This window comes from Agelaius phoeniceus, chromosome 17 (genome assembly GCF_051311805.1).
Source record: "Agelaius phoeniceus isolate bAgePho1 chromosome 17, bAgePho1.hap1, whole genome shotgun sequence".
Classification (NCBI taxonomy): domain Eukaryota; kingdom Metazoa; phylum Chordata; class Aves; order Passeriformes; family Icteridae; genus Agelaius; species Agelaius phoeniceus.
Window position 1 is genome coordinate 10897702 of NC_135281.1, and position 25732 is coordinate 10923433.

General features: G+C 47.2%; 1 protein-coding gene across 2 annotated transcripts in view; it reads right to left on the reverse strand.

Annotated features, from left to right (window-relative positions):
* The window catches only part of COL9A3 (collagen type IX alpha 3 chain), a 36482-nt gene that overhangs the window by 3421 nt on the left and 7329 nt on the right, over positions 1 to 25732 (reverse strand). For both annotated transcript variants that reach the window (XM_077187366.1, XM_077187367.1), the window contains 24 exons: positions 21780 to 21815; positions 21167 to 21190; positions 20224 to 20277; positions 19998 to 20051; positions 18877 to 18918; positions 17357 to 17413; positions 16043 to 16096; positions 15447 to 15500; positions 14937 to 14990; positions 14086 to 14139; positions 13110 to 13163; positions 12650 to 12703; positions 12314 to 12367; positions 11731 to 11784; positions 10608 to 10652; positions 9699 to 9752; positions 9286 to 9339; positions 6597 to 6650; positions 5715 to 5786; positions 2831 to 2866; positions 1537 to 1581; positions 1273 to 1305; positions 741 to 887; positions 324 to 378 (listed from right to left, as the gene is read on the reverse strand). In XM_077187366.1, the coding sequence (XP_077043481.1) occupies positions 324 to 378; positions 741 to 887; positions 1273 to 1305; positions 1537 to 1581; positions 2831 to 2866; positions 5715 to 5786; positions 6597 to 6650; positions 9286 to 9339; positions 9699 to 9752; positions 10608 to 10652; positions 11731 to 11784; positions 12314 to 12367; positions 12650 to 12703; positions 13110 to 13163; positions 14086 to 14139; positions 14937 to 14990; positions 15447 to 15500; positions 16043 to 16096; positions 17357 to 17413; positions 18877 to 18918; positions 19998 to 20051; positions 20224 to 20277; positions 21167 to 21190; positions 21780 to 21815 (1294 nt within the window). The remainder of the gene's footprint in view (positions 1 to 323; positions 379 to 740; positions 888 to 1272; positions 1306 to 1536; positions 1582 to 2830; positions 2867 to 5714; positions 5787 to 6596; positions 6651 to 9285; positions 9340 to 9698; positions 9753 to 10607; positions 10653 to 11730; positions 11785 to 12313; positions 12368 to 12649; positions 12704 to 13109; positions 13164 to 14085; positions 14140 to 14936; positions 14991 to 15446; positions 15501 to 16042; positions 16097 to 17356; positions 17414 to 18876; positions 18919 to 19997; positions 20052 to 20223; positions 20278 to 21166; positions 21191 to 21779; positions 21816 to 25732) is intronic.

Genomic DNA, 25732 nt, shown 5'->3' on the forward strand with positions numbered 1-25732 from the left:
TGAGGAGAGATGGAGCTCAGAATGACACAGGTTAGGGCAGGAGGTCTCACACAACACTTCAGCCAAAGCTGCTTTCAGTGCATTTTGACCACTGCCATGATGAATCATTTAAAAATACTAATTTTAGAACACCAAAAGACATCCCCAACAAAGTGACCTCCTGAATGCAACAAGGTGACCTCCTGAATAATTTCCTTACACTAAAGGCCAATGTAATTTTTTTTTCATATGAAGACAGAAAATTACCAAACCTCAGAAGCCATTTTATGTTCAGGACTTACTCATCTGGTAATTAAAGTCAGTTTTCTCTCAGTAATACTCACCATTTATCATTTCCCCACAGAGTTCTCTGATATGTTGTTCACTGGCCTCTTTGCCCTGCAGTTAACAGAATAATTTGTCTTTGTAGGAACGTCCTTATCAATAACCAGCCCTGGCAGAAGCTGCAGGACACAAAACACATTTCCAGGAGCTTGGGAAGCAGCACAAGGTCCTGCATGAAGAGCAGGGGCTTCTTTCCCCTCTTCAAAAGGTGACAGCTTCCCTTCAGAACTCTGCTGTACAAATGGCAGCAATTAATTTTAATGTCAGGCCAGATATTTAATCTGGGGTTTATTTGGCCTTATTTTTGCCTGCTAAAATGCAGGACCTTATTTTTTGGATAGCATGCAAAACCCCACAATCCATTCTTTTCCCTTCACGGGCTCCCTGGCTGTGCTGCAGAAGCAGCAGATACTTACAGGAGGCCCGGGTTTGCCTGTGATGCCAGGGACACCCCTCTCCCCCTGGTGACCCATGGGTCCTGGATGTCCTGGGATCCCTGGTGCTCCAGCTGTCCCATTAGGTCCTTGGACACCTTTTGGACCAAGTTCTCCTCTTTTTCCTGGCTGCAGTGAAGAATAAAAAAGACCAGAATGACTTAAAATGGAAATCATGGTCCATTATTTTCTCCTGGGGGTTATTTAAGACTTTCTTCAGGTTTCCTGAATGGATCTGGAGGATCAGATGCATTTCTTACATCCTAAGGGTGTTTCTGCATATATAGGTCATGATGAGAGGAGTCCTTGCTGCAGCAAAATTAACAAACAGATTTCAATATTTTGAATGCCACAAATCACCATTTTTCTCATAGATTTTATAGCATGATAGTGAGGAAAGCCTGCTTCTAGGCAATGACACCAGAGCAGAGTTTATTCTATAGTTACAGAGGTGCAATGGTCATGCTTACTCCTAAACCCTTCAGGGCACGAGCCCCCAGGGTCTGACACTTACCTCTCCTTTTTGGCCAGGAGGTCCAAAGGGACCCTGTCAGAGAGAAAAGGGAAATAAGAAAGTGATTCATTCAGAAAATGCACATCTGAAGCCCAATCTCCCAAGCTGCTGTGATGTGTGCAAGGCCTGGGTTGCCCTCTTTTCACAGCAGGGCTGGGGATCTTGGGTGATGAATTCTGACTGACCACAGTGATCCATGGCTTTCTGCACTCATGGATCTCACTCATTTGAGGAGTCAACTGTACTGAATTTAAGGACACCTACCAGCTCTCCTTTGTCACCTGGGAGGCCATCTGCTCCAGCAATGCCCTGAGAGAGAGAGCAGAGTTAACACAGCACCTACTGCTCCAGCAAGGACCTGGATATATCCCCTGGGGTACCCTGGGGGCTCCAGCAAGGAGAAGTTCTCTCTTCCCAAAGCTGGGCTCCACAGAAGCTGCTCCCCTGCTGATGAGGGCAGCTGGAGCAAGGACTGGGTGCCCTTTGCCTCAAGCTGGGACCTGGATGAAAGGCTGAATTCAAATGGGTGAGAAAAACGATGGGCTGGCCATGAAAGACATCCACAGGCATTCCTCAAGCAGGGAACCTGAATTTCAGCTCCCCCTGCTCTGTCTCACAGAAAACAGGGTTTGAAGCCACAGGAAGATACTGACTGTTCTCATGGCTTCCTGAGCAGGGTCCCAGCTTCATCCCACCCTCAAACTGCATGATCTCTTGGTGAGGAGCATCCCTGCCACTGCTGGGACAGGAATGCAAGGGTGGCTAAAGCTCTGGTGACATCCCCTGTGCCAGCCCTTTGCTGCTCACCTCCACCAGCAGCAGCCTGAGCAATCTGAGCCTGCCTGGGGTGCCACAAACCCCTGCAATCCCTGCCCTGCCCAGGGCAGAGCTGGCTCAGCACAGGCTCTGCTGTTAGAGCAGATCATGAACATTGCTATGGACTCCATGGATTTCCAGGGGAAGTTTTCCAAGACAGAGATCAGGTTGGTCTTTCCCCTTAGTAACAAAACACAGAGCACACTGATGCTGGTGAACCAAACCAGCAAAGCTTGCTAGCAAAGCCCCACTTTCTGCAAGAACACAGCCATGCTTTAATAAAAACCATATATTTGATGAAAACTGGCCCAAAACTCACTGCTGAGATTAAACCAAGCATGGACCTTGAGCAGCAAAAAGTATAAGATTAAGCTAGTTCATTAGTGTGCCAGGCTTTGAGCTTAGGGTGAAATATCCTTCATCAGGCACATGCAGCTGAGCAAAAGCTGCACTTCTAAACTTAACTGGGGAGGAATTTGGTGTGAGGAGCTCCTGCACAGGTCCTTGTGGCCACAAAACACCCAGGGAGGGCCTGGTGTTTGTGCCACAGCATTTTCATGAGTCCCCACTAGGACAGGCAACATCTGTGCCAATGCAGGGAAAATGGGACCAAAGAGGGGTTTGGTTTCTGCTGCAGAATATTTTCATTTGTGGAAGAAAAAGCCATTTGTGCTGTCAGAGGCTGTCTCTGAAATTTGGTTTAAATGCCTCTGCTAACAACAGCATGAAAGTTATCACTTACCTGGTTCCCCTTGGGACCAGGAGCACCAAGAGGACCCTGAAAACAAATAAGAGAAAGAAGCAAATGAGCTCAAACTGTTACTTTCCTATGAATTTCTTGGTGTGGTCAGACACTCTCAGCAAGGGGTCAGAGTCTCCCAGCTGCCAAGTAAGAGGGTACAAATCTCATTGACACTTCCTAGAAACAAGAGGGGATTTAGGCACCCCTGCTAGCGCTGTGACACTCTCCACAGTCCCTGGTTTGTGTTGTGATGTGACAGGAGCTTGGATTTACTTGTGATATAAAACAGACAGGAATATTTTCATACCACAAGGGCAAAAAGCCAAGATGCTTTTTCAAGGCCTCATTAGACAGTCAGTTTTCCTAGGATTTAGAATTAGGTGCTCCTGATTTAAAGATTAATGGAACAACATGGCCACAGGAATAAAATACATTTAGATGATGAACTGATTACCACCTCAGGGATGATCCAGGCAATTTGGAAAATCCTTTCATCTTTATCTACCTGACATTCACAGAGAGACATTTTCAGCTCTATTTGTGGCATTTCTGCTCCAGAGAGCAGAGCCAACAAGGAGTTCAGGAGAACCCCAGATTTTTTTTCTCTGCTGCAAAATCTACATGTGAAATTCAGCCATTTTACTCTTCAAGCAAGATTTTTATAGCCCACTCATCAATCTGGCATCTGCAAACTGATCTTTTTTTTATTAACTAGATCTAGAGATGGCTCAGCAGAACAGAATCTTCAAGAAGAACAAACATACACAACAAGGACATTTTATTTTGTTCAATTCAAGCACTAAGTTAAAAGGAGGGAGGATTTCTATCAATGAAAAATAACTCAGAAAAACACACAATGGGATGTAGAAATGCAAGAGTGTCTAAAACTTTGTAACACCCATTTTATGTTTGCTGATGGCAAAAGCAACATGTTCCTTTCTGAACATTTTAATCTAAATTTCATACCTCTGACTTCACAGAGGCTCCATGACAGTTTATGGCAATAAAACACAGTTCAGTCACCACAGACCAAGCAAGGAACATTCCCTTAAGGAGAAGCTTAGCCCAGAGGATTTTCATTCTGAACTCCAATTCACTGCAGGAACAAGGAGCTCAGGACTGCCAGCCCCAAGTCTTCACACATTTCCTCTGATCAGCTCAACAAAACTCATGGTTTGGGCCAAGCATTCAGTGCTCCAGTAGGGAGCCCAGAGAGGCAATGCCCCAGGTGGCTGCTGGCATCCAGAATCCTCAGGAATTTGATCATAATAAAAACCCTTAGGAAAAATATTTATCTATTGCTGCCTCAGTCAGCAGCAACAGCCAAGCCCTTCCCCTCCCCATGTCCCACCTCAGCAGGATGGTTGATGTATTTTATCTCAACACTGTTTTACATCTTACAGTCAGATGCACCACACCACTGGTATTTTCCATGCCAGCAAGCACAATGACTGAAATGCTGGTTTACATGCCTGACCAGCCAGTCCAAGGGCTGTGAAAAACCTGTCAGTCCTCAGCTAGCTCAGGCATGAGGGGATTTCTCTTTTTCCACAGAAAATCTCAGTTGATGTCAGGAGAGTTTGATGAGTTGGCTGCAGCTGGGACAGGGTGATTGCAGGGGTGCTGTGTGTGCAGCTCTGCTCTTTATCCTGACCCAGGGCAGGTCTCTGGGTGCTCTGTGTGTCCCCAGCAGCACAGGCTGCTGGTTCAGGCTACAGAAACACAGCCTGAGGGTTTAGGGTGAGCCCAGCACCACCAGCATGGTCACCACTGAACCACCAAGGACCTCATCCACCCCTTGTTTGAACACCTCCAGGGATGGGGCTGTTCCATGGGCAGCCTGTCCCAATGCTTTGCAACCCTTTCTGGGGAAAAAAATCCCAATATCCAATCTAAACCTCCTCTGGTGCAGCTTGAGGCCATTTCCTCTCGTTCTGAGCAACCAACAATCACATCTCAGAGTAACTGCACTGAACTTCAGAGGCAGAAATAAAACCTAGATTAACTTTTACTGCTTTAAGCACAACATTTTCCCCTCCCTTGGCTTGGAGCAGCTCCCTGGGTGCTTCATGCAGGGGCCTCTTCCCCTCTGAATGTACATTTTTCACCAAAGCAAAGCCCTGAATGCAGCCAGGAGCCCCAGAGCTCCACAATAACGCTCCTGTTTCACACTTCCAGCCCACAGTCACTCCAAAAGGCTTTTTTAAACCTGCCTGGAGCCAGCACAGAAGGGCCATTGTGGAACCCCTGTGGTGCTGCAGCAGTTGCTTACACAGAAAGCAACTTAAAGCTTTTTTTAAAAAAAAAACTTTCACCTTAAAGCTGGGGAGGAGGGAGCTGGTGAACACATGGCTCCTGTTCTGCAAGCTCCCAAAATGCTGTTCACTTTGCCCTGATGGCTTCTTTCAAATGAGAATGAGCTCATTTAAATAAAAAGTCACATTTATTGTGAGGTGGGATGCCCCAGGTGTTTTGCTGTTCAGAAAGAAAAGTCACTGATAAAATTGTAATTAAAAAAAAAAAAAACAGAGAGTCTAATCAAGCATCTGAGTAACAAAAATTCATGAATCAGCTCTCTTGTGCTCCTGGGGAGCAAGGCTTTGGTGGAACCAGTGTAAGGAACGGGTGAAAATCCAAAACATTCTGTATTTTGGCCAGGATAGGGCCTGGAAGTTGCTTTTAAACAATCCACCCTTTCTGAAAATAGTGTGAGTTTCTGGAGCGGGACAGAAACCAGGAACAGAGGGGACAGCACGCACGAGTCCTGCTCCTCAGGGACAGCCTCAGGGACACCCAACACCCATCAGCTACACCAGGTTTTGGTGCCATTGCCCTGTAAATCCCCACCCCAAGCAGGAAGGGCTCCCAGGAGTGCTGTCCTTACCCTGTCTCCTGTCTCTCCACGGATCCCGGTCGGGCCAGGCAGGCCAGGCTCACCACTGGCACCTTTGGGCCCCTGTTGGGAAACAACAAAACCAAGCTGCAGCTCACAGTGCCAGAACCCCTGGAGTTCACCAGGCTCCATAGCATGGTCAGAAAGGTTATTTTTGGATGTCTCTCTCCCTTTTCCCCCAGGACCTGGGCACCACTTGTGTTGGTTGGTAGAGCTCATTCCAGCTTCTCCCCTGGCCCCAGGTCAGGCTCGTGCTGAGGTGCTCCAACCTTTGGCCTGGGTCTTTCATTATAAACCTCTTAAAATTAATAAACCTTTAATATCTGTGAGGCCACCAAGTGATGCTCCCCTCAGCCAGTGCCAGTGGGGAGTGGAGGCCCCACACCCTTGGAGGAGGGAGGAAGAAATGTTGGAGACCCCAGTGCAGCAAAAAAGGAGGAGGAATTCACTGAAGAAAAACAGGCAGAGAGTGGAGCAGATCAAGGAGAAACTGAGGTGTCTTTACAAAGATCAAGCTCAAAAAGTCATAAAAACCTTAAAATTCAGCTTGTTCCACCACCTGCCACAGGCTGGGACACCTTCCACAGACCAGGCTGGCCTTGGACCCCTCCAGGGATGGGGCAGCCACAGCTGCTCCCAGGGAAAAGGCTCAAAACCCAACCCCTCCCTCTGCCAACAAACACTAAATATAAATTTCTCCTGCAGGCAGCTTATCTGGCCTTTTGCTCTTTCTACCGCCCGTGGCAATGAAGGTGTCACACTGGTTCTGGCAAATGGAAAGAGATTTCTTTCCTTCCCTCATTGCCATCACCCAAGTGTCTGAGAGAGCACTGCCCTGCCAAAACACCATGAGGACCCCTCTGTGACACTGACCTGGAAGCCTCGGACACCACGGGCTCCTATGGGGCCTTGGAGGCCAAGAGGTCCCTGCAAAGAGAGAGATCAGCTTTGGTAAGTGTGGGGGTACCAGCTGTGGGTTTTTCTGGGTCTGGATTGAAGGCACTTGAGACAGCAGTTCGTGTTCAGACTCAGGTGTTTATTATTTCTTATCAGTAAAACAGTCTCACTACTGTGAGTTGGGCAGCTTTTCATTAAAGGCACAAAATGGCCAACAATCTCTTGGTACAAGGATTTTTCAGACTAAACTATCCAATTAAGAGCTGACACCTGGATTATTTTCCCTTTTAACCCAATAACTTATCCCACAGAGCCCACAATGCAGACTTTCCTGCCCAATTACAAAATGACAAACAAACCCATGGAGAAGGAGGAAGAAGAAGCATGAAGAAGAAGCCCAGGATGACACCCTGTGCCCTCCATCTTGCTTCCATCCACAACACACCAAAAACCCCAAAACCTCAATTTCTCACTAAGTGATACACCTGCACTACTTTCTAGAACCTATTTCACACTTTTGTGGGTTCCAGTCTATCTTGAAGTCTGGAAAACTTTCTCCATGAATGAGGGTCAAAGTCAGTGCTGCCCTGAGGGTCAGGGCACCCCAGAGCAGACACAGAAACATTCCCTGTGGTGCCCTGGGTTTGCATAGGTAGGGAGAACATTTGGGGCCAGGTGAGGCAGCTGTGTCACTGACCTGGCAGAGTGGGCACTTCTGTGCTGCTGAACCCCTGCAAAGTTGGTTTGGAGTTTGCTGAGCTTTGTTAACTGCACTGTTGTTAACAGAAAGGCTTATTTGGATAATCAGTGCCCAAAAACATACCGTGCTCACCAGGAGTAGAGATCAGGGACAGCAAGGAGTGGCAGCATGACAGAGCACAGACAATGTCCATTAGAGGGATCTGCTGTCCCAGGGTCATGCTTTTAATTGATTGCAAGGAACTGCTGCAAAACACGAGCTGCAGGCCCTTGGAAATGAAAAATGGCAATTGCATCCATTTGCTTGGGCATCCTTGGTTCCAGCAATGCACAAAAAGGCAGCACTTTATGCTGCCAGGGCTTTTAAAAGCTCACCAGACAGAACATGAACATTGCCATTAGGAGTCTCTATTGCTTTCTCCTGAGAAAAAAATCACATATCCAATAAAGATCTTGGATGAAAAAAAAAAAAAAGTAATTTAGGCATTTAAGTCTCATTTTGTAAACTGTCTTCTTGAAATAGATGCCTTCAGCAAGCTTCTGTCACGAGGCAGGGCTGCAGCTTTGGCTCCTTTCTGCCATCCCTGCTGGGTGGAGCATTCAGGGACACAAATAAACCCCAGACTGGCCACTGACATAAAGCAGCATCAGCCTCAAAAAGCTGAACAACTGCTCAGGTATTTTTGTGGTTACTGCTTTCCACTTTGCTTTCTGCTTGTAATTCAGTAAGGAACTTTAAAAGTTATAAATACAAAGCTTTAGGGAAGTTGAGTTAAATTGCATCAAAAATGACTCTGCTGAGCTGCTGATGGGAGCTGGAGGGACCTGACAGGTTCTGAGAAACCCTTGGTACTCAGAGCTAAAAAAACCCTAATTATTTTGGGCCAAACAGCCTCAACACTGGAAAAATCCTGCACCTCTCTTGGAGCAGCCCACTCTTAACAAATAAATTATGATTCTAATAATACAAATCAGAACTGAGAAGCCCTGGTTAGACATAACCATGGGTTCAGCTGCAACAGCACCCCTGTCAAAACTCTGCACCAACACAATCAGCTCAACTGCTTTTGCTTTTTGGCTGCAATAATGTGGTACCTTTTGTGAGGCCAGCCACTCTGCTGAAAAATTGCAGACATAAAAGCAAACATTATTAATACAGTTTATTTCTAAAGCTGATTTCCCTCTCCTTGGAAGTGAAAGCAGAAGCTGCTCACAAACAATAAATCATGCAGTTCAATTTTCTTCCAAGTGGCACGTACCAGAAATCATATTAGACTTGCTGTAGGCTCCTGGATTTCAAAATGAGATTAAGATGGGAAAAAAAAAGAAAAGGAAAAAAACCAACAAAACCACTAGAAGATCAGATCCAACCCCAATAGCAGCAATGGCTGGGGAGTGACAAGATGAAAAAGTACCCAAGCATTTTCAGTAGTGGGATCAAAATCGGGGTTTTACCCTCCTGATATTATTTGTTATCATCTCTGCTACTGAGCAGGGACTCCATGCAGTTATTCCCAGTTTTGTTCTATCTGTGGCTTCAGGTTTTGCAGGGAATCCCTCTGCACTGCTGCAAGGAAGGGGATGCAGGACTGGGGAGGATTTCAGGTGCCATGTGCTGGTGGCAAAGTCCTTTGTGAAAGCTTCACTAATGCCTCACTCCAGCACGGGCAGCACCTTCCTGTTCCTGTGCAAGGAGGGCCTTGCTGACTGTGCAGCCTCTCTGCAGCTCCACAAACCTCCTGGCAGCTGCAGCTTGCTCTGCCAAGGGAAATGGGAGGGATCCCTTGGCATTTGCACGGAGCTGCCAGTGAGAGCAGGACCTGGCCCAGCCTGGGGCAGGAATTTCTCTGCTGCCAAAGCTCCCCAGAGACTCCACTGAGAGAGAAAGTGGCTTTGTCCTGAGAGTGACCCCCCATCCCAGCCCTGTTTTGGCACCTCTCTGGTTCACAGCCAGCTCTGTACTTACAGTTGCTCCTCTGGGTCCTGGCAGACCTCTCTCACCAGGGACGCCAACATCGCCCTGGCAGGGACACCAAAGTCAGCTGTGACACTCAGGAGGCACAAATCCACCCTTCCCAGCCCTCTGGGACACATTCCTGCATCCCAGGCTGCTCAGTGCCCGACTCCTGCCCCACCTGCCAGCCCACTGCTGGGGGTTTTGCCCAGTACCAGTGCCCAGCACCCTGCCCAGCCAGCTCAGTGCTCCCTGGGAGCTCCACAGCACTGTGGAATGCCTGGAGTGCTCAGTCCCCTGGCACTGCAGGTGCTGCATCACTGGGAGATTTATTCATGCAAGGAAGCAGCACATGAGCTCCAGCTCCCCAGTTTGGTTTAAAACTCTCCAGCAGGGCCATGGTCAGTGGGAATGTGGGCACTTACAGGGATGCCAGGCTCTCCAGAGGGACCTGCCTCTCCCATCTCTCCAGGGCTGCCCTGCAGAGCACAAAGCAAACACTCAGTGAGGGCAGCACTTCAGGGAGTCATTTCTGTCCTGCCCGAAGCAACAACGGGAGAGGGAGTTAAAACCTGGATCAGGGAATAAAAACAGCTTTGAACTTTTACAGATTTAAGGCAAAACTCGCAGCACCAGGGGCCCTGCCAGCCCCAGGCAGTGTCCCCATGTCGCACAGCATGCAAGGACATCCCATCCCATCCCATCCCATCCCATCCCATCCCATCCCATCCCATCCCATCCCATCCCATCCCATCCCATCCCATCCCCTCCTGCACCCCTTTCACAGCAGGAGGAGATTCCTGCCCCACCTTCCTGCAGCTTGCTCTCCTCCCTGAGGATCAGCAGCAATAATGATGCAGAGGGAAAAATTCATAAAGGAGAGGGACAGGGGAAGAAAAGACACCTCTGAGAGCAGCTTTGTGCTGGACTGCTTTGGTGTGCCTGAGGCTTTCTTTTATCTCACAGGTAGGTGTCAATCTAAAGCTCCATGGAAGGTTTTTTCCTGAGGTGAGGGAAAATCTGCAGAAGGCAAGATGAGCTCATTCTGCTCCTGCTGGTGCTCAGCCTTTTGATTCCCAAAGACCAAACCTCCTCCTGGGACTCTGACAAAAGGATGAGGTTTTACCAAACCACTGATGACTCTCCTGTGGATCTGCTGTGTCTTTACTGAGCCAGGTGCCAGCCCAGTTATTTTACCTAATTCCAGCTCTTCAGCCCCATCAGAAATACAGAAACCATCACTTTGGGGTAAGTCCTCCCAGTCCCCCAAGGATAAAAAGTCTTGCTGTGACCAGTTTCCCCACCAGACCCCATCATTAGAGAGATTCACTTACTGGTTCACCCTTTGAGCCTTTAATACCTGCTCTTCCAGGCAGACCCTGAAAAAAATCATATTAAAGCAATGTCAGAAGAAGTGAAGTTATTAAATTTGTTATTCTGGTCTGATTTGACAGACAAGGAGCGGCCTTTGCTTGAAGCAATGGAAGGTTTAGACTTCTGCAGCTTTCACTGTGAAAATTATGATTTCAATGTCTCTCTTGCTGCCTCTGCAGCTCCATGAACACTAATCCTTGGCATGAGAGCAAAGAGCAGGGATGTACAAATGGACCAGCAGCAGCAACGTTTTGCACTGCAGAAACCTCTCTCCAGAGGAGTTCAAAATATTCTGCAAATGCAGGAAGAAAGGAATACTTGATCTCTTTTAAATAGTTGGAAGTCTGGAGAGATGAAACCTTTTGCCAATAAGCAAGGAGTGAGGCAGGGACAGAACTCAGGATATTACACCCCAGACCTTACCTCCCTCCATAAGGGATGCACATCAGTGGGATGTGAAAGAGAAAACCCCTCTCAAGTTTAGATTTCAAAGAGTCAGAGAAGCCAACAGGCAGGGAATTACTGTGAGCTGCTACTCCAGGTGTTCTCCAGTCCTGTATGGCACATTCCTTCCCTGACCACATTCACAGGGGTCTGAGGATGAGGGAAGAGATGAGGATCTGACTCCATGTTTCAAGAGGTTTGATTTATTATTTTATGATATATATTATATTAAAACTATACTAAAAGAATAGAAAAAAGGATTTCATCAGAAAGCTGGCTAAGAATAGAAAAAGAAAGAATGATAACAAAAGCTTGTGACTTAGACAGAGAGTCCGAGCCAGCTGGGCTGTGATTGGCCATTAATTAGAAACAACCACATGGGCCAATCACAGATCCACCTGTTGCATTCCACAGCAGCAGATAACCATTGGTTACATTTTGTTCCTGAGGCCTCTCAGCTTCTCAGGGGGAAAAATCCTAAAGAAAGGATTTTTCATAAAAGATGTCAGTGACACATTTCCTCTTGGCTCAACTAGAGCTCCTTGTGAAACAGCCCACAGAAGGACCCTGCCCTGTCCCCAGGAGGATCCCTGCAGGCACACTGAGCCCCCAGAGTGGCAGGTCCTGCTCCATACTCACGGGAAGTCCATTTGGCCCCTTCTCTCCAGGAGCACCCACGGGAGCTGCGTCACCCTGTGGATAGGGACAGGTTAGGAGGGATCCTCCAGCACAGGGAATGGCCTGACACAGGCAGGGGACACATTCCCACACAGGAATTTGGACTTTTCTCCCTCCCTGTATGCACAGGAGCAAGAGCTGATGTGTCCACAGGAGCTCCCAGAGTTTCCCTGCTCCCTGCAGCTCATGTCCAACATTCCTGCAGGAGCTCTGCTCAGGAGCCAGGCAACCAGCACCTGACAGCACCTTGTCCCCAGGCCATTGAAATCAGCTCTGTCAAGGCATCTCTGAGGCCCTGGAGCCAGCCAGCAGGAACCACTGAACCCAGGGGCACAGCTGAGCTTTCATCGTTTGTGCACCTCCCTTCTCTAGGGAATTCCCTCGGGATTAGCTAACAGGAGAATTTCACTCCCCTCACTAGTGACAATATCAGAAAACTCTTTAGAAGGAGAAGCTTTCCAGCCAAGCTTCCTGAGGAGCACTGCAGCCCTGCAGGCCCAGTCTGAGGAAGCCTCCCTGCAGTGTGAAGCAGGACTTTACAAACCTTCTCACCATCGAGTCCGGGAGCTCCGTCCCGCCCGTCCTTGCCAGGCATCCCCTGCAACCATGGACAGCACAGCTTTAGGTCAGAGGAGGCTCTGTGGTTTGCAAAATTCACATCAAAGAAGCTTTTGGCAACGAGTCCAGCTCCAGTTGTGCTGGGGGGTTTTCATTAGCAGCAGTACAACTGTGGCTTAGCCCAGCTGGGCTTGCACAGAGAGCGCAGAGCAGGAGTCTGACAGCAAAGAGGGCAAGAAGCAGATTTTTGCCTGTTCTGTTTGATCTCCTCATCTGCAAGCAAGACAAACAGCAGGACCTGCCTCCTGCTTAACTGACTTACAGGTTCTCCTATGAGCCCACGAGCCCCTGGGTTTCCTTTTGGTCCAGGTTTACCCTAGAAAACAGCAATAAATCCTGAATGAATTAACGTGAAAAACAGTCAATGAAGACAACACTCAAATTCTGTAGGGACATTTCATTCCATTTCAGCTGGGTCCTCTCTGTCCACAAAAGTTTGGAGGCTGTTTTGGGACACAGCAGGAAACCAACCCAGTTGTGGATGCAACACCTGGGAAGATCCTTGATCATTTCAAGGGATGGAAATGTAAGATGTGCTCCAGGCTGTAGCAGCACTTGGACACCTTAGAGTTAAACATCTCATTTTTGAGATGATGCTTCCATCCCTTTCAAGCAAATGAAGGGAGCACAAGCCATACTAAACCTGTGGAACAGTCCTGGCCTGAGCAAAGGGAGTTTGGAGCAAAGGGAGTTTGGAGCAAAGGGAGTTTGGCTGCACTTACGGTGTCACCCTTGGGCCCCCGGAATCCCTGAGGTCCTTTGCTCCCTTGGTCTCCCTGTGACAGAGGAGGAAAAGCCATTAAGCATCTTCATCACACAATGGCAGAGATTGCTGCTTTGGGAGTGAAATGAGGAGGGTTTTGTGCTGTTTGCTTTGGTTTTTGTGCTGTTTGCTTTGGGTTTTGTGCTGTTTGCTGGTGTCAGCAGAGGTGTGAGCACACACAGTCCCCCGAGAGCTGGGCTGCACTTTCTCAGTGACTCCCCAGTTCCTGACACACCTTCTGCAGCAGGGACCTTTTCCCAGTTCCTGACACCCCTTCTGCAGCAGGGACCTTGCCAGCAATCCCTCAGGGCAGGGACCATCTTCCCCTTCATTTAATGAAGCAATTTCTTTAAGCAGAAACAGAGTGGGAGAAAAGCTTTAATATTTACTGTCTAGGTCCTGCTGGGTGTAATGAAAGGTTTGCTGAGAAAGCACCTCATTTTGTTTTAGTTTGGATGAATTTCTTCTATAATTGCAAGACTAGGGAGGAGTCCCCAGAGGGTGGTGCTGCAGAAGGATGGGGATTTCATCTTCAACACACAGTTATTCCTGCTTGGAGCAAAAATCCTTGAGAGCTGTGGGCACCTGGGAACAGAGCAGGCTCAAGGGATGTAAGCTCACAAAAGGGCTGATTCTTCCTCCAAAAGTAATGGATATTCCCTTCTCCAAGGCTTGCCCACAGCTGCTGGTGCTCAAGGAAGGGCAGTGAAGGACAGAGAGCAATGGAAATGTGGTGAACTTATTCTGGTGTGGGGCATGGCAAAGGGAGAGACATCGTGAGGTCTAGGTCAGGTAAAATAACATTGCTCTGAGTGGAGGGAAAGGGAAAAGGGAATAATCTGCTGGAGGTGGCCAGCACAGCCTCTGCTCACTGGCAGGAGGAATAAACAAACAGGCTGTGGAAGGCAGGGCCACAGAGAGCCTGGGATACATACAGCTCTGCCTGGAGGTCCTGGGATTCCAGGTGGGCCCCTGAATCCAATGTCACCCTGCAGAGGACAGACAGACAGACAGACAGACAGACATCATTGTGAGCCTGGGCTTGGCAGAGGGTGAAGTAACAGAATCCCCACCTTGTACCACAACCTGAGAAAACACAAAAGCCCTGGAAAGACAACCCTGATTCTCCTGCTGCTTTGCAGGACAGACTGCAAAAAATCCCACCCTGACCAAAGGGTTTTAGTCTGGATCTCCCCACCTTTGTACCTCTGACACACTGACAGCATTCATGGCCTTGCTATCTTGATAACACTCTCACTCCTAAATAAATGCATGACTTCATCCAATTCAAAACCATTCAGCCTCTGGGCTGCTGGTCAAGGGACTGTGACAAGAATCCAAAACCTCAATGAGCTGGAGATTGACCCTGTTCTCACTGAGGAGCCTTTTTGTGTCCTGAAAACCTTTGTCTGGCTTTTTCTTATGAAGAGACAGACAGAAAGTGAAATGTTCATGAAATGTTTCTCTTTTTTTTGGGGGGCTGTTTTTTTTTTGTTGTTGTTGTTGGTTTGGTTTTTTTTTTCCAAGATTCTATAGCACTGTCAGTGCTGCCCTTTGGTTGGAATGACTCAGTCTGGCTGGGGCTGACCCTGCCAGTCCCTTGGGTGTGTGAATTCCTGACTTGGGGAGGCTGTTCTGATGGAGGGGCTGCAGGGAACACACCACACTTTATACCTTTAGGAGTTTCCCAGTGGGATTCAGTAAGGACAAGTGCCACTGGCACCTCTCAAAAGAGAAACTGGTGGTGGAGAGGAAAAGAAAAAAAAATCACAAGTTTTTTTCTTACTCTGTCGCCAGCTGGACCCATTGGACCAGGGAGGCCTCTCAGTCCTCTTGGGCCCTAATTAAGGAAACAAATCAGTTCAAACTCAGTCACTGTTTGTGTAACCAAGGTGACTCCACAGGACATGGCCATGGGAGAGGAGAGGAGAGGAGAGGAGAGGAGAGGAGAGGGGAGGGGAGGGGAGGGGAGGGGAGGGGAGGGGAGGGGAGGGGAGGGGAGGGGAGGGGAGGGGAGGGGAGGGGAGGGAAGGGAAGGGAAGGGAAGGGAAGGGAAGAGAAGAGAAGAGAAGAGAAGAGAAGAGAAGAGAAGAGAAGAGAAGAGAAGAGAAGAGAAGAGAAGAGAAGAGAAGAGAAGAGAAGAGAAGAGAAGAGAAGAGAAGAGAAGAGAAGAGAAGAGAAGAGAAGAGAAGAGAAGAGAAGAGAAGAGAAGAGAAGAGAAGAGAAGAGAAGAGAAGAGAAGAGAAGAGAAGAGAAGAGAAGAGAAGAGAAGAGAAGAGAAGAGGAGTGGGGTTACCTGCAGGCCAACACCGCCGGGAATCCCTGGAGGGCCGGGAGGGCCAGGGTTACCCTGGGACAGAAAAATCAATCAGACAGAAGGAGGGACAGCAGGAGCCTGCAAACACAGCCAGGGACAGCCCCATCTTATTCCTCCTTGAGCTCCCTCCCTCTCTCCCTCCATCCCAGATTTCTCTTCAGAATTTTTTTCTACATTATGGACAATTTCTATGTGCAAGAGCATTCAGGTCAGACAGGAACTCATCCAAGTGATTAGAGCAGGAATTTATCCAAGTGATTATCAGTCAGGAATTTATCCAAGTGATTAAAGAAGGGCTTTTCCTGAGCTGACATCCCTGCATGGCAAAGAATAGCTGTTAACTCAAACTGATCCTAACATGATGATCTTGGAAAGATGAATTTTCCTGGGGAGTCAGCACATGGTCCTACAGGGAGAGCAGTGGAACCCAAAGCACTTCAGCCAAAGTGACTGCTCCTTGTTCAGAAACAGCCTCCTTCCTCCCTGCCTCCTTAAAAAAAAAATCCATTATTTCTTTTTTCAAGTTGTTATTAAAGAGAAAAATCCTCCCCTGTTACTTTTAAGTTTAAATGTACCTTTTCTCCTTGTTTTCCTACTTCACCAGGCTCCCCTTTGTGACCAGTGTGTCCCTAGAAATAAGAGTTAGGATTATTCACATCCCAGTAGAGTCTTGTTTCAAAATGAGATTTGGTGAGACAGCTGTGAAGCCTAAACCCCACCTCCCAAATGACTCTCAGGGAGAGCAGTCTGTAGGTGTGCTGTGAATGGAGATCCCTCCTGGGGGAGGCTGGCAGGTACCAGTGCCACAATTAATGCAGCTCCTGAAAATGCCCAGATTTGGTTTTCCAGAGTGACTTGCACTAAGCTCATGGTCTGGATGCAACTCTCCAACACACATCAGGGACCAGAACTCAGCTCCCATCACCCCAGAAAATGGGGATGAGTCACTCCTGAGAACCCCATCCTGCATTTTTAACCTCCCTTTTTACATCATCTGTAACGTCTGCATCACCAAGCTTTCAAAGAAATCCACATCCCACTGAGAGCTTTCACATAAGCTCTGACTCACTTTGTGTCTTGGCTCTGTTCCTGTGGCTGTGGAGAGACCCAGGCTCATTCCAGCCATGGCAGATGCTATCCCTCACCACAACAAAGGTCCTGTGCACCACTTGCATCATGATTGGAGAGTTTCACTGGGCTTTCCATTGCATGAGCTATGAATTTTGAGCAGTTATCCCTAAACATTTTGTATTTGTAATGATATTTATGACTCAGTGCAGAGCCCAAGCAGACAGGGAAAGTGGGAAAGGTCACTTCAGGAGGAATTGAGAGCATTTCCCAGGAGTTCTCCCACTCACTGCCAACTTCTAAATCCTGCTAAAAGAACTTGAATCACTTTTTACTTTGTCTCACTGCTGGAGTCCATAACTGCAAGGACATAGAGGGGACAGAGGAGGAGATGTTTCACTCCTGAGTGCTGAAAATTTGCATACCAGAGGCCAACAAAATAATTCTCTTTAAAATATTTAAACATAAATCTGCCTGCTGCTACACTGGCTATAAAAACAACAATTAAATTATATTATATTAATTATGTAAGTTACATTTTACAGTTTAAGAGCTGGTGAGGTTTTTCCAGCTCTCAGCACCTGGTTCTTGAGGCAGCCCTGAATTGCTGCCCCTGTTTGTTCCTGTCCATCAGCTCTGCCCCAGTGGCCTTGCAGGGGTTTTTAATCTATGCCAAGGGTTCAATTTCATTTGTAGGAATAAATGCAAATGCATGGCCACTTTAGGAGCTGTGGAGCCTACATGTAGGAGCTGTACATACAATTTAATAGTGGCGTTTATTTTGGGAGACAAATCTGGAATTGCAGGTGATGATTCCTTACCTTGAAGCCTGGCATTCCTGGGGGACCTGGGGGACCTGGTGGGCACAGAGCTGGGCACTGCAGGGAACAGAAACAATTTGGTTTAAGGGGCACACAGCACACCCAGGGAGGCTGGCTCCATCCAGGAGGTGAAAAAGTCATTGTGGATTTGGGCTCTAAATTCACTAAATCTAATGGAATCACAGCATCATGGACTGACCAACATTTCCCTATGGAACAGGGTCCCAGAGGTCCTGGTACCCCACAAAACAATGATTTATGAATGGCCTACTCCACTCTGGACATGGGCTGGGAGCCTTTCTGAAGGCTGACAGTGTCCACAGCCAAAATGCTGAAGAACCCAGTGAGGCTGGATCAGTTTCTTTAAATCATTTGGACCACATTAAATCCTCTGCATTAACTGACCCCTATTGATTTCTTTTAGCCAACTCCTTAAAAGAAACAAGGACAGGCATCAGAGTTAATTGAAGGGCACCAATAAAAAACCAAAACCTATAAGCTGATATCTGCAGATGTCCAGGGGTGGGAGAGCCCCTGGTGGGAACTCCAGCTTGACTGGAAATTTAATGAGGAAAAGGTCATAGTCTTGAAATGTTACAAATAGCTCTCAATTTGTTTTGTTGGTTGTTTTTTTTTTTTTGTTTTTCCTTTTAATACAACTTCAGGCAGCACCTCTGTAGCAAAAATTTAATTTTCTAGTATATTCCACAGGGTAACTTAAATTAAACATGCAGAAATAGCAGCATTTCCTATTAACTGCCATGTGATGTGCCATCAGGCAGTCTAAACTGACTCGGAGCTTTTTTTGGGACATGCCAATTAGGAAACCAGAGAAGCTGTCACAACAACAGCTGTGAAATCTGCAAATGTCACTTCCATCATTCCTGGACCCAACACTCCTTTGGTTCCCCCAAGAGAAGGGGATCAGGGCTTTCTGCTGGGGAAGGAAGCTTAAACAAAGCCTAAATGTGTCCATGGAACCCTGGGCCACCATCCCTGGAAACAAGCAGGGCTGCACACTCTGCCTTTCCTGTGCAGAGCAGGACTGGAAGCATGAAAAGCTGTTGTCATGTTGTTACCAAATGCTGGATTTGTTTAGCACATGAAGAGTGCATGCAAAATGTGCATTTTGGGAACCAAAAATCGAGGACAAAATCAAAGAGTGGTTTGGGTTGGGAGGGACCTTAAAGCTCATCCCATTCCACCTCTGCCATGGCAGGGACACCTCCCACTGTGTCCCAGGGGGCTCCAAGCCCTGTCCAGCCTGGCCTGGGACACTGCCAGGGATCCACAGCTTCAATGGGAAATCTGTTCCAGTGCACATCTGCCTCCTTGAATGAACATTTCACATTTCAGTCCAGAAAACACATACCCCACTCTGATAAGGTGCTTTAAACCCACACCTGCAGGTCTGAGCAGTGCATGTTAAATGGTCTGACACTCCTCCAGCTGTGCCAGCCAAAAGTCACATCAGGGATTAAAGCAAAGCATATTTCCATGTTAAATAAAGAAAAACCTACCTGAAGGTCCCCACCGCCATCAGGAAGGGCACCTGGAAGACCCTGCAATTCAGGGAAGGGTGGCTTTTAAACACAAGGCAAACACCAGGAGGAAGCACAATTTCTAGGACAACTTTTACAGACCCAGCTCAGCTGGATCAGCACGAGGCACACCCAGAGCCAGAGCCCAAAGTGCTGCCCTGAACCTGGAGTATTCTGAGCTGCACCAGTCCCCAAAAGCAGACACAGCAGGGGTGAAACCATCCCTGGAGAGGCCAGGGAAGACTCTTGGGCTTTAGGTGATGAAGGCAGCAATTGGAGGGGAGCAGATGAGCCTGGCTTCCTCCTGGCCTTGGGAAAGACCCCCCAGCCCCGCTGTTCAACACTGCAGAGAGGCCACAGCAAACCCAAAGCAGGGACTGTTGCAGACATTTTTATGAAAAAACCTTTCCTCAAGATTTTTCCTCCTGAGAAGCTGAGAGGCCTCAGGAACAAAATGCAAACAATGGTTATCTGCTGCTGTGCAATGCAACAGGTGGATCTGGGATTGGTCTCATGTGGTTGTTTCTAATTAATGGCCAATCACAGCCCAGCTGGCTCAGACAGAGAGTTCGAGCCACAAACCTTTGTTATCATTCTTTCCTTTTCTATTCTTAGCTAGCCTTCTGATGAAATCCTTTCTTCTATTCTTTTAGTATAGTTTTAATGTAATATTTATCATAAAATAATAAATCAAGCCTTCTGAAACATGGAGTCAGATCCTCATCTTTTGCCTCAACCTGAAACCCCTGTGACCACGGTCACACAGGGATTTGACTGCAAGTCCCCTCTTGCTGGCCCTGCAAGCACAGATCCTGATCCAAGCAAGCACAAAAACCTTCCTTGAGAGAGCAGCAAGCCCACCCCACGCCCTGTGTGCCATAAAGGTGGGGTTCATTGGGTGCCTCCTCACACAGAGCACCAATAACAAACAGGGGATCATCAGCAAAACGCCCAAGGGCAGCAGGGGAAAAGTCCTCTCCTCAGGACATGGTGCTTGCTGAATGATCGTGGCAGTGGCAACAAATAAAAAGTGCAGCAAGAAGAAAATTCCAGACTCCCCCCAGGAATTCTCTCACATTTATTTGCAAGTCTCAACTTACAGGAGGCCCAGGTGGTCCAGGAGGCCCTGGGAATCCTGGCAGACCAAAAGGTCCCTAAAAGGAGAGGAAAATAGTAAGAATTCCCTTTCAAAGTAAATGCAAGGGGATGTGAGGGGTGGCTACCAAAATATCACTTCAGAGAGAGGTAAGAGACAAAAATTAAACTCATTCTTCTGTGGTTGTGGCACATTCAGCAAATGAGGATTAAATGGAAGGAGAAACTCACAGAAGGGCCCCGAAATCCATGTCCCCCTGGGAGCCCACTGGGTCCTGGAGGCCCCTGTTGGACAGAGAGAAGAGCTTCAATATCTGTGCTGACCTGGAGCCCCAAAGCCAGGGGTACCCAGCAGCTGTGATGCCTTGAGAGGCTGCCTGGAACAGAGGCTGGACAGAGCTAAGGCAACAAAATTGGGATTTATTAAAAGGCCTTCAAAGGATGCACCTTGGGCAGTACAAGAGCCCAGCCATGGCTACACCCAAGATGGACCCTGAGTCACAAGCTCTCAGACTTTTATAAGTTTTGGTCCATTTCCATATTGGGGTTAAATGTCCAATTCCAGCTCCAGGTGATGCAGTCCCACCCTCCCAGCTTGCTCCCTTCAATTCCCTGCTGTTTGCACTTTTTGGGGCTGGAGCTGCAGTGTGTCCTTGGTTCTGGGGCTGGAACACGATTGTTTTGTCAGACTACACTGTGAGGAGAACTTGCTAACCCTTCCTATGAAGTTCAGAGTTCCACACTAATGCAGTACAGAGTCAGGAAAACATGAGAGCTCAGACTGAAGGCATCAGCTGGGCTGCCCCATTCGCCCATTCCCCCCAGGGAGCTCCATCCTGCACCACACCAGAGCTTCCCAAGGCACATCTTGCTTTTTACTGCAGAAATTCCCCTGGAATTCACTGCCAATCTGCATCCCTCAGGCACAGGGCAGCTCCCATGTGCCCACCAAACTCCCACTGTTTCCAAGGCTGCTGAGCCTTGAGTTTACACCAGAGAAAGCTTCCCCAGGCTGGGGACAGGATAAAAACTCCACAGGGTCAATGACCTGCAGGACTCATGGCACAGTAGAAGGACCCAAGGCCTGGGGTGGGTTTGGAACATTCAGGGTATCCAATAAAATCAGAGCCTTAATTTTTAATTTTTTTAAAAAAAACATATTCTTATTACTTACTGGAGGTCCTGGTAGTCCTTTGCCCTGAAAACAACATTTGAAACAGTAAAAGGTCACTCAGAAAATGTGCACACAGGAAAAATACTGCTAATTTTCTTTTTGTTCTAAGTTTTCTTATCACTCCCTTGCCCCATTATAATGATTGCAATTTGCAATCAGAGCAGAGTTTTGATGAATTCTTTTGCTGCCTCTAATAATTTGTATTCCCTTTCCATCTCTGTTACCTAAGAGATATCTGTGAGAAAAGAGATGTGTGGTGGCACGAGGGTGGGACATGGAGAGGAAGACAACATTCCAGTTGATCTATTTCCCCTTTTTCTTTTCCTTTTAATTTTGATTAGACATTAGACAATGTCTAATAATTGTGATAGCATTTGATGTGTCAGCCTGTATCCCAAGCTGGTTTGCTTTTAGAGCACCTCAGAGGATAAAACCAGGTCTGTATTACCAGAGCAGGTCACACATACATATTTAAACATTTCAAACAATATATTCACTCATTCAGGCTTTGATCCTTTTGTTTGGGATACAAAGCTTCCCATCCTCTCCTGGTGGTGGCTTTGGCACAATATTCAACCCTTTCATCACATGAGCTGCCCTGGGAGGTACTTACAGCTGGTCCAGGTGGTCCAGCAGGTCCTAATGCACCCTGTGGAAATAAAACAGGATAAAAATCAGCAGGGATAAAAGAGGAACCTCCACATGGAGAGTCACCAAGGCCTGCTCTCATTGACACCAATCTTTGCTTGGAAACTCCAGCAGTGTCTTGCAGAAGCAGGACAGAACTGGAGATGCTCAGCTGAATTCACACATATAAGGACAAAAACTTATGGATAATTACTCTGGAAGTCCCAGCTGGCCTCAGATGAATATCTAAAATATCCTCCATGAATATCTAAACGTTCATAACTTGAATTCTATCTACTTGAAATATTCTCATTCATAATACATTCATATTGTAGATCCAATTACTAAGTTTCCTAAAACTATTAACAGAATTTGAATTTGTTCTAGTGAATTGTATTAATTCATCTATTTTCCTTTCAAGCAAAGCCAAAGATTTGGCAGCTTCTGCTTCTTCACTTGCTTCCTTGGCAATTCCCCCATCTCCTTTTCCCAATTTGCATTCCCACTCTTAGGCTTGACTGGAGCTTGGTGAGCTCATGGCTTAGACTGGAATTGAGTCAGTCTTGAAGCTGTGAAGCTCCTGCTTGACTGAAGATAAGAGCACAGAGAGGCCTCCTTAACCCCTTTGCTGCATTGCAAAGCTGCCAGCTGGCCAGCAGGCTGTAACCTTCATTATGGGAGACAATTCTGAAACAGCATCCCAGAATGGTTTGGGTTGGAAGGGACCCTAAAGCTGATCTTGCTCCACCCCTGCCATGGGCAGGGACAGCTCCCAGGGCACCAGGGTGCAGGAAGAATCTTCCATGGCCTCTCCCCAGCCCAAAGCTCCTTCCCAAGCATCCCCAAAATGCTGCACACAAACACCTGAGGAGATGTCCTGAGCTGGAATCAAAGGGTGTCTGCCCCTGGGAGCAGGAGAACAAGGCTGGGCTGAGCTGGAGAATGTCCCAGCACACTCAGCTCCCAGTGTGCCCCCAGGGATTACACCTGCCTTCTGCTCCTGCTCTGAGGGCCTGAGACATGAACTCTAAAGAATTTAGGGATTTTAGAGGAGCTGAGGTTTTAGTTAGAGATAAGCTTTTATTGGAGTTATTCAAAATAAATGGGTAGGCCTTGATGAAGTTAAGAGTTAGTAGTTAACTAATAATTGATTGCTTGTCCACACAATGTTTGCTTAGCTGGGTTTATAATGAAGAATATAGAAACTGATAAATGGCTTTGAGGAACATAAGACAATTGTGGCCTCCTCTGTTCTGGAACCAATTGAAGATGGGGAATGGGAGTTCTACCAAGGGTTCATTTGTCAGATTTACATTGAAAAGGTCAGAACGAAGAAGACTTCATTTACTTCCTCATTTTGGGACCCCTCCCCATGAAAGGGACCACCAACCCATTTCAAGGAACAAACTACACAAGCTTAATAGCTTTTGAACTAATTCCCATAGGGGAAATGGGATGTACCAAAGTTATGAATATGCATTTGTATTTTGGGTGTTCAATACTTGTATAGATAAAAAGACCCTGTAATCACCTGTAAATCAATACTTGTATAGACAAAAGGACCCTGTAATCACCTGTAAATCAATACTTGTATAGATAAAAGGACTCTGTAATCACCTGTAAATTGCGGGGTGTATCTGGGAGTTATCCCACAATAAACAAACACTTTCTAACTTTAAACTGTTCCAGAGTCTTTGTCCATCACAGTTGGATATCGGCACTAGATCAATATCCATATTTTATAATAAATCAGGCCAAAGGAGATTAGAAATGCTTTCCCTTGTTAAGCTTAAGGAGAAAGACACAGAGCACCCAAGGCCTTGTTGAGAGCGGTCCTGCGAGCAGAGGACAGTAATCCAATAAAAATCAGCTGTGCTGTGAATGTCAGCTCATTCATTTCTCCTGCTGCAGGTTACTCTGCTCTGCCCCCAGTCGCTTTTATCTGCAGGCTGAAAATCCTCACAACTGCTGCTGGCTGTAAGGGACCAGCTGGGATCTCCTTCTGCAAGGAAAACATTGAATTCCTGGCACCTCCTGACTTGCACCCTCATTCTGAAAGCAGCTGGATCACCCCTTTCTGCTTTGTCCAACAGGCCAGAAAGATGGCAGAGCACCCAAAATGCCAAACGTTGGCCCTTTACTCCCTAATTCTGATTCCTTGGAGGGTGTAAGGTGCAGAATGCAGCAGTGAACATTCCTGGTAAGGTAAGAGATTGTGAAATCCCTGAATGAGCTGATGCCACTGCCTTAAGGCAAAGGAAAGACTCTAATTTACATCTCAATTTTAATAACATTGTCTGATTCGACTCATTCTCCTGGTAACAATGTTCTTTCTCTTTTGATTAGAAAACACTATCATCATAATTTTTCATTTTGTAGTAATTTACCCTGTGAATAGACAGCTATGGAGTGTAGAAAACACTTGATTATTATGACATTCATAAATAGAAGTGAATAATTATGTTTTCTTTACTGCTTTCATTGGAAAGCAACAAACTTCAAAATGGCCTTTGAGAACTTTCCAATGAAGGATACCAGTATCTAACATGGAGGTCAGAACCCAGCTAAAAATAAAGGGGTTTTAAAATTGAAAAAACAAGTAGACTTGATCTAATCAGTCTTTAAGCAGAAGCAGGAGAAAAGCTAATGGATGCTGAGAGCAGCAGGAGGTATTTGAGATAAAAAACTTTTTGGAAATGTTTGGCAATAAATCATTACTGAAAACTGGCTTCCATGAGCCCACTTCCCTATGCTAAACAGCTTTGCTCTCAGACACTCCAGTTGAGAAAATTAAGCTTATTTAGAAGAAATCAGAGTGTTAAGCATGAATTCAAACCCACAGCAATAAGTAAACAGCTTATTTCAGTGAGTACTGCAAGACTGAGATCTGTTCTACAAGACAGGGAGGAAAAAAAGCAAGTTGGGCTAACAATGCTCCATTTGGAGTGCTAAAGCTTTCTGAGGTCCCCCCTTTTCCCAGGTTTTTATCAGACCAATTAAAGCAATTTCCCAGATGGACCAGTGACCTTGAAAAGCTCCCATACATGAGGAGGGGTCCCAGGTCTGCCCATGCTGCCAGGTTGAGTTACAAGAAAGGGGAGAGCCCAGCAAACCCCAGCGTGCAGCAAGGGCAGCTCTGCCTGTCTGGGGCAGCCAGGGGGGAATTCCTGTGCCCAAAAATCCTCTGCTCAACTGCCCTGCAAGGCAGGAGCTGTGTGCTAACGTGGGCACTGCCACCCAGCCCCAGACAGGGCACAGAACTGCTCACAGCCTCCCACGGGCGCTCCTGAGCTTCCCTCCTTTAAAAATCAGGGATCTGCTCCCAGATGCTGCTGGGCTCTTGCCACAGAATGTCTGAGATTGCCAGGATGTGGCAGGTCTGCATCTCTGGGCAGAAAGATGGGCACAAGGGACAGAAAAGGACTGGGGTTTAGGGTGGTGGTGATGGACACAGGCTTGGGGCTGTGACCAGGATTTTTGGGTCCTGCCACTCAGCTTTGCCAGTGGCCACACAGACTTTGTCTGTCACATGGCAAAAGAAGAAGAGCCTATCACAAATACATGGCTGTACTGTTCATCCCCTGAAATAACTCACAGATTTTTTAGATTTCAGTAAGTCCTTGGGCCAACAAGTGGATTATTGGGATATACTGAACAGGTGACAGAAATCCAGCTCATCGCTGCAGCCCTGAGTCCAAGAGGCCAGCAAGCCAGCTGTGGACACAAGCCTTGTATTGCCCTCTGGGAGGCAGGAGAACAGCCATGCTGGATCACAATCTGTGCTGAGAGGCTCATTAATGATTATTCCTTAATGTCACAGGGAGGCCTGAGAGGGGACACGACTGTGGATGATCTGAAGGACATCTGTGTCATCTCTGGCAGCTGTTCCTCTGTCCCTGTGGTGCCCCTCAGCAGAGATAGAACACACAGAAAACAGAA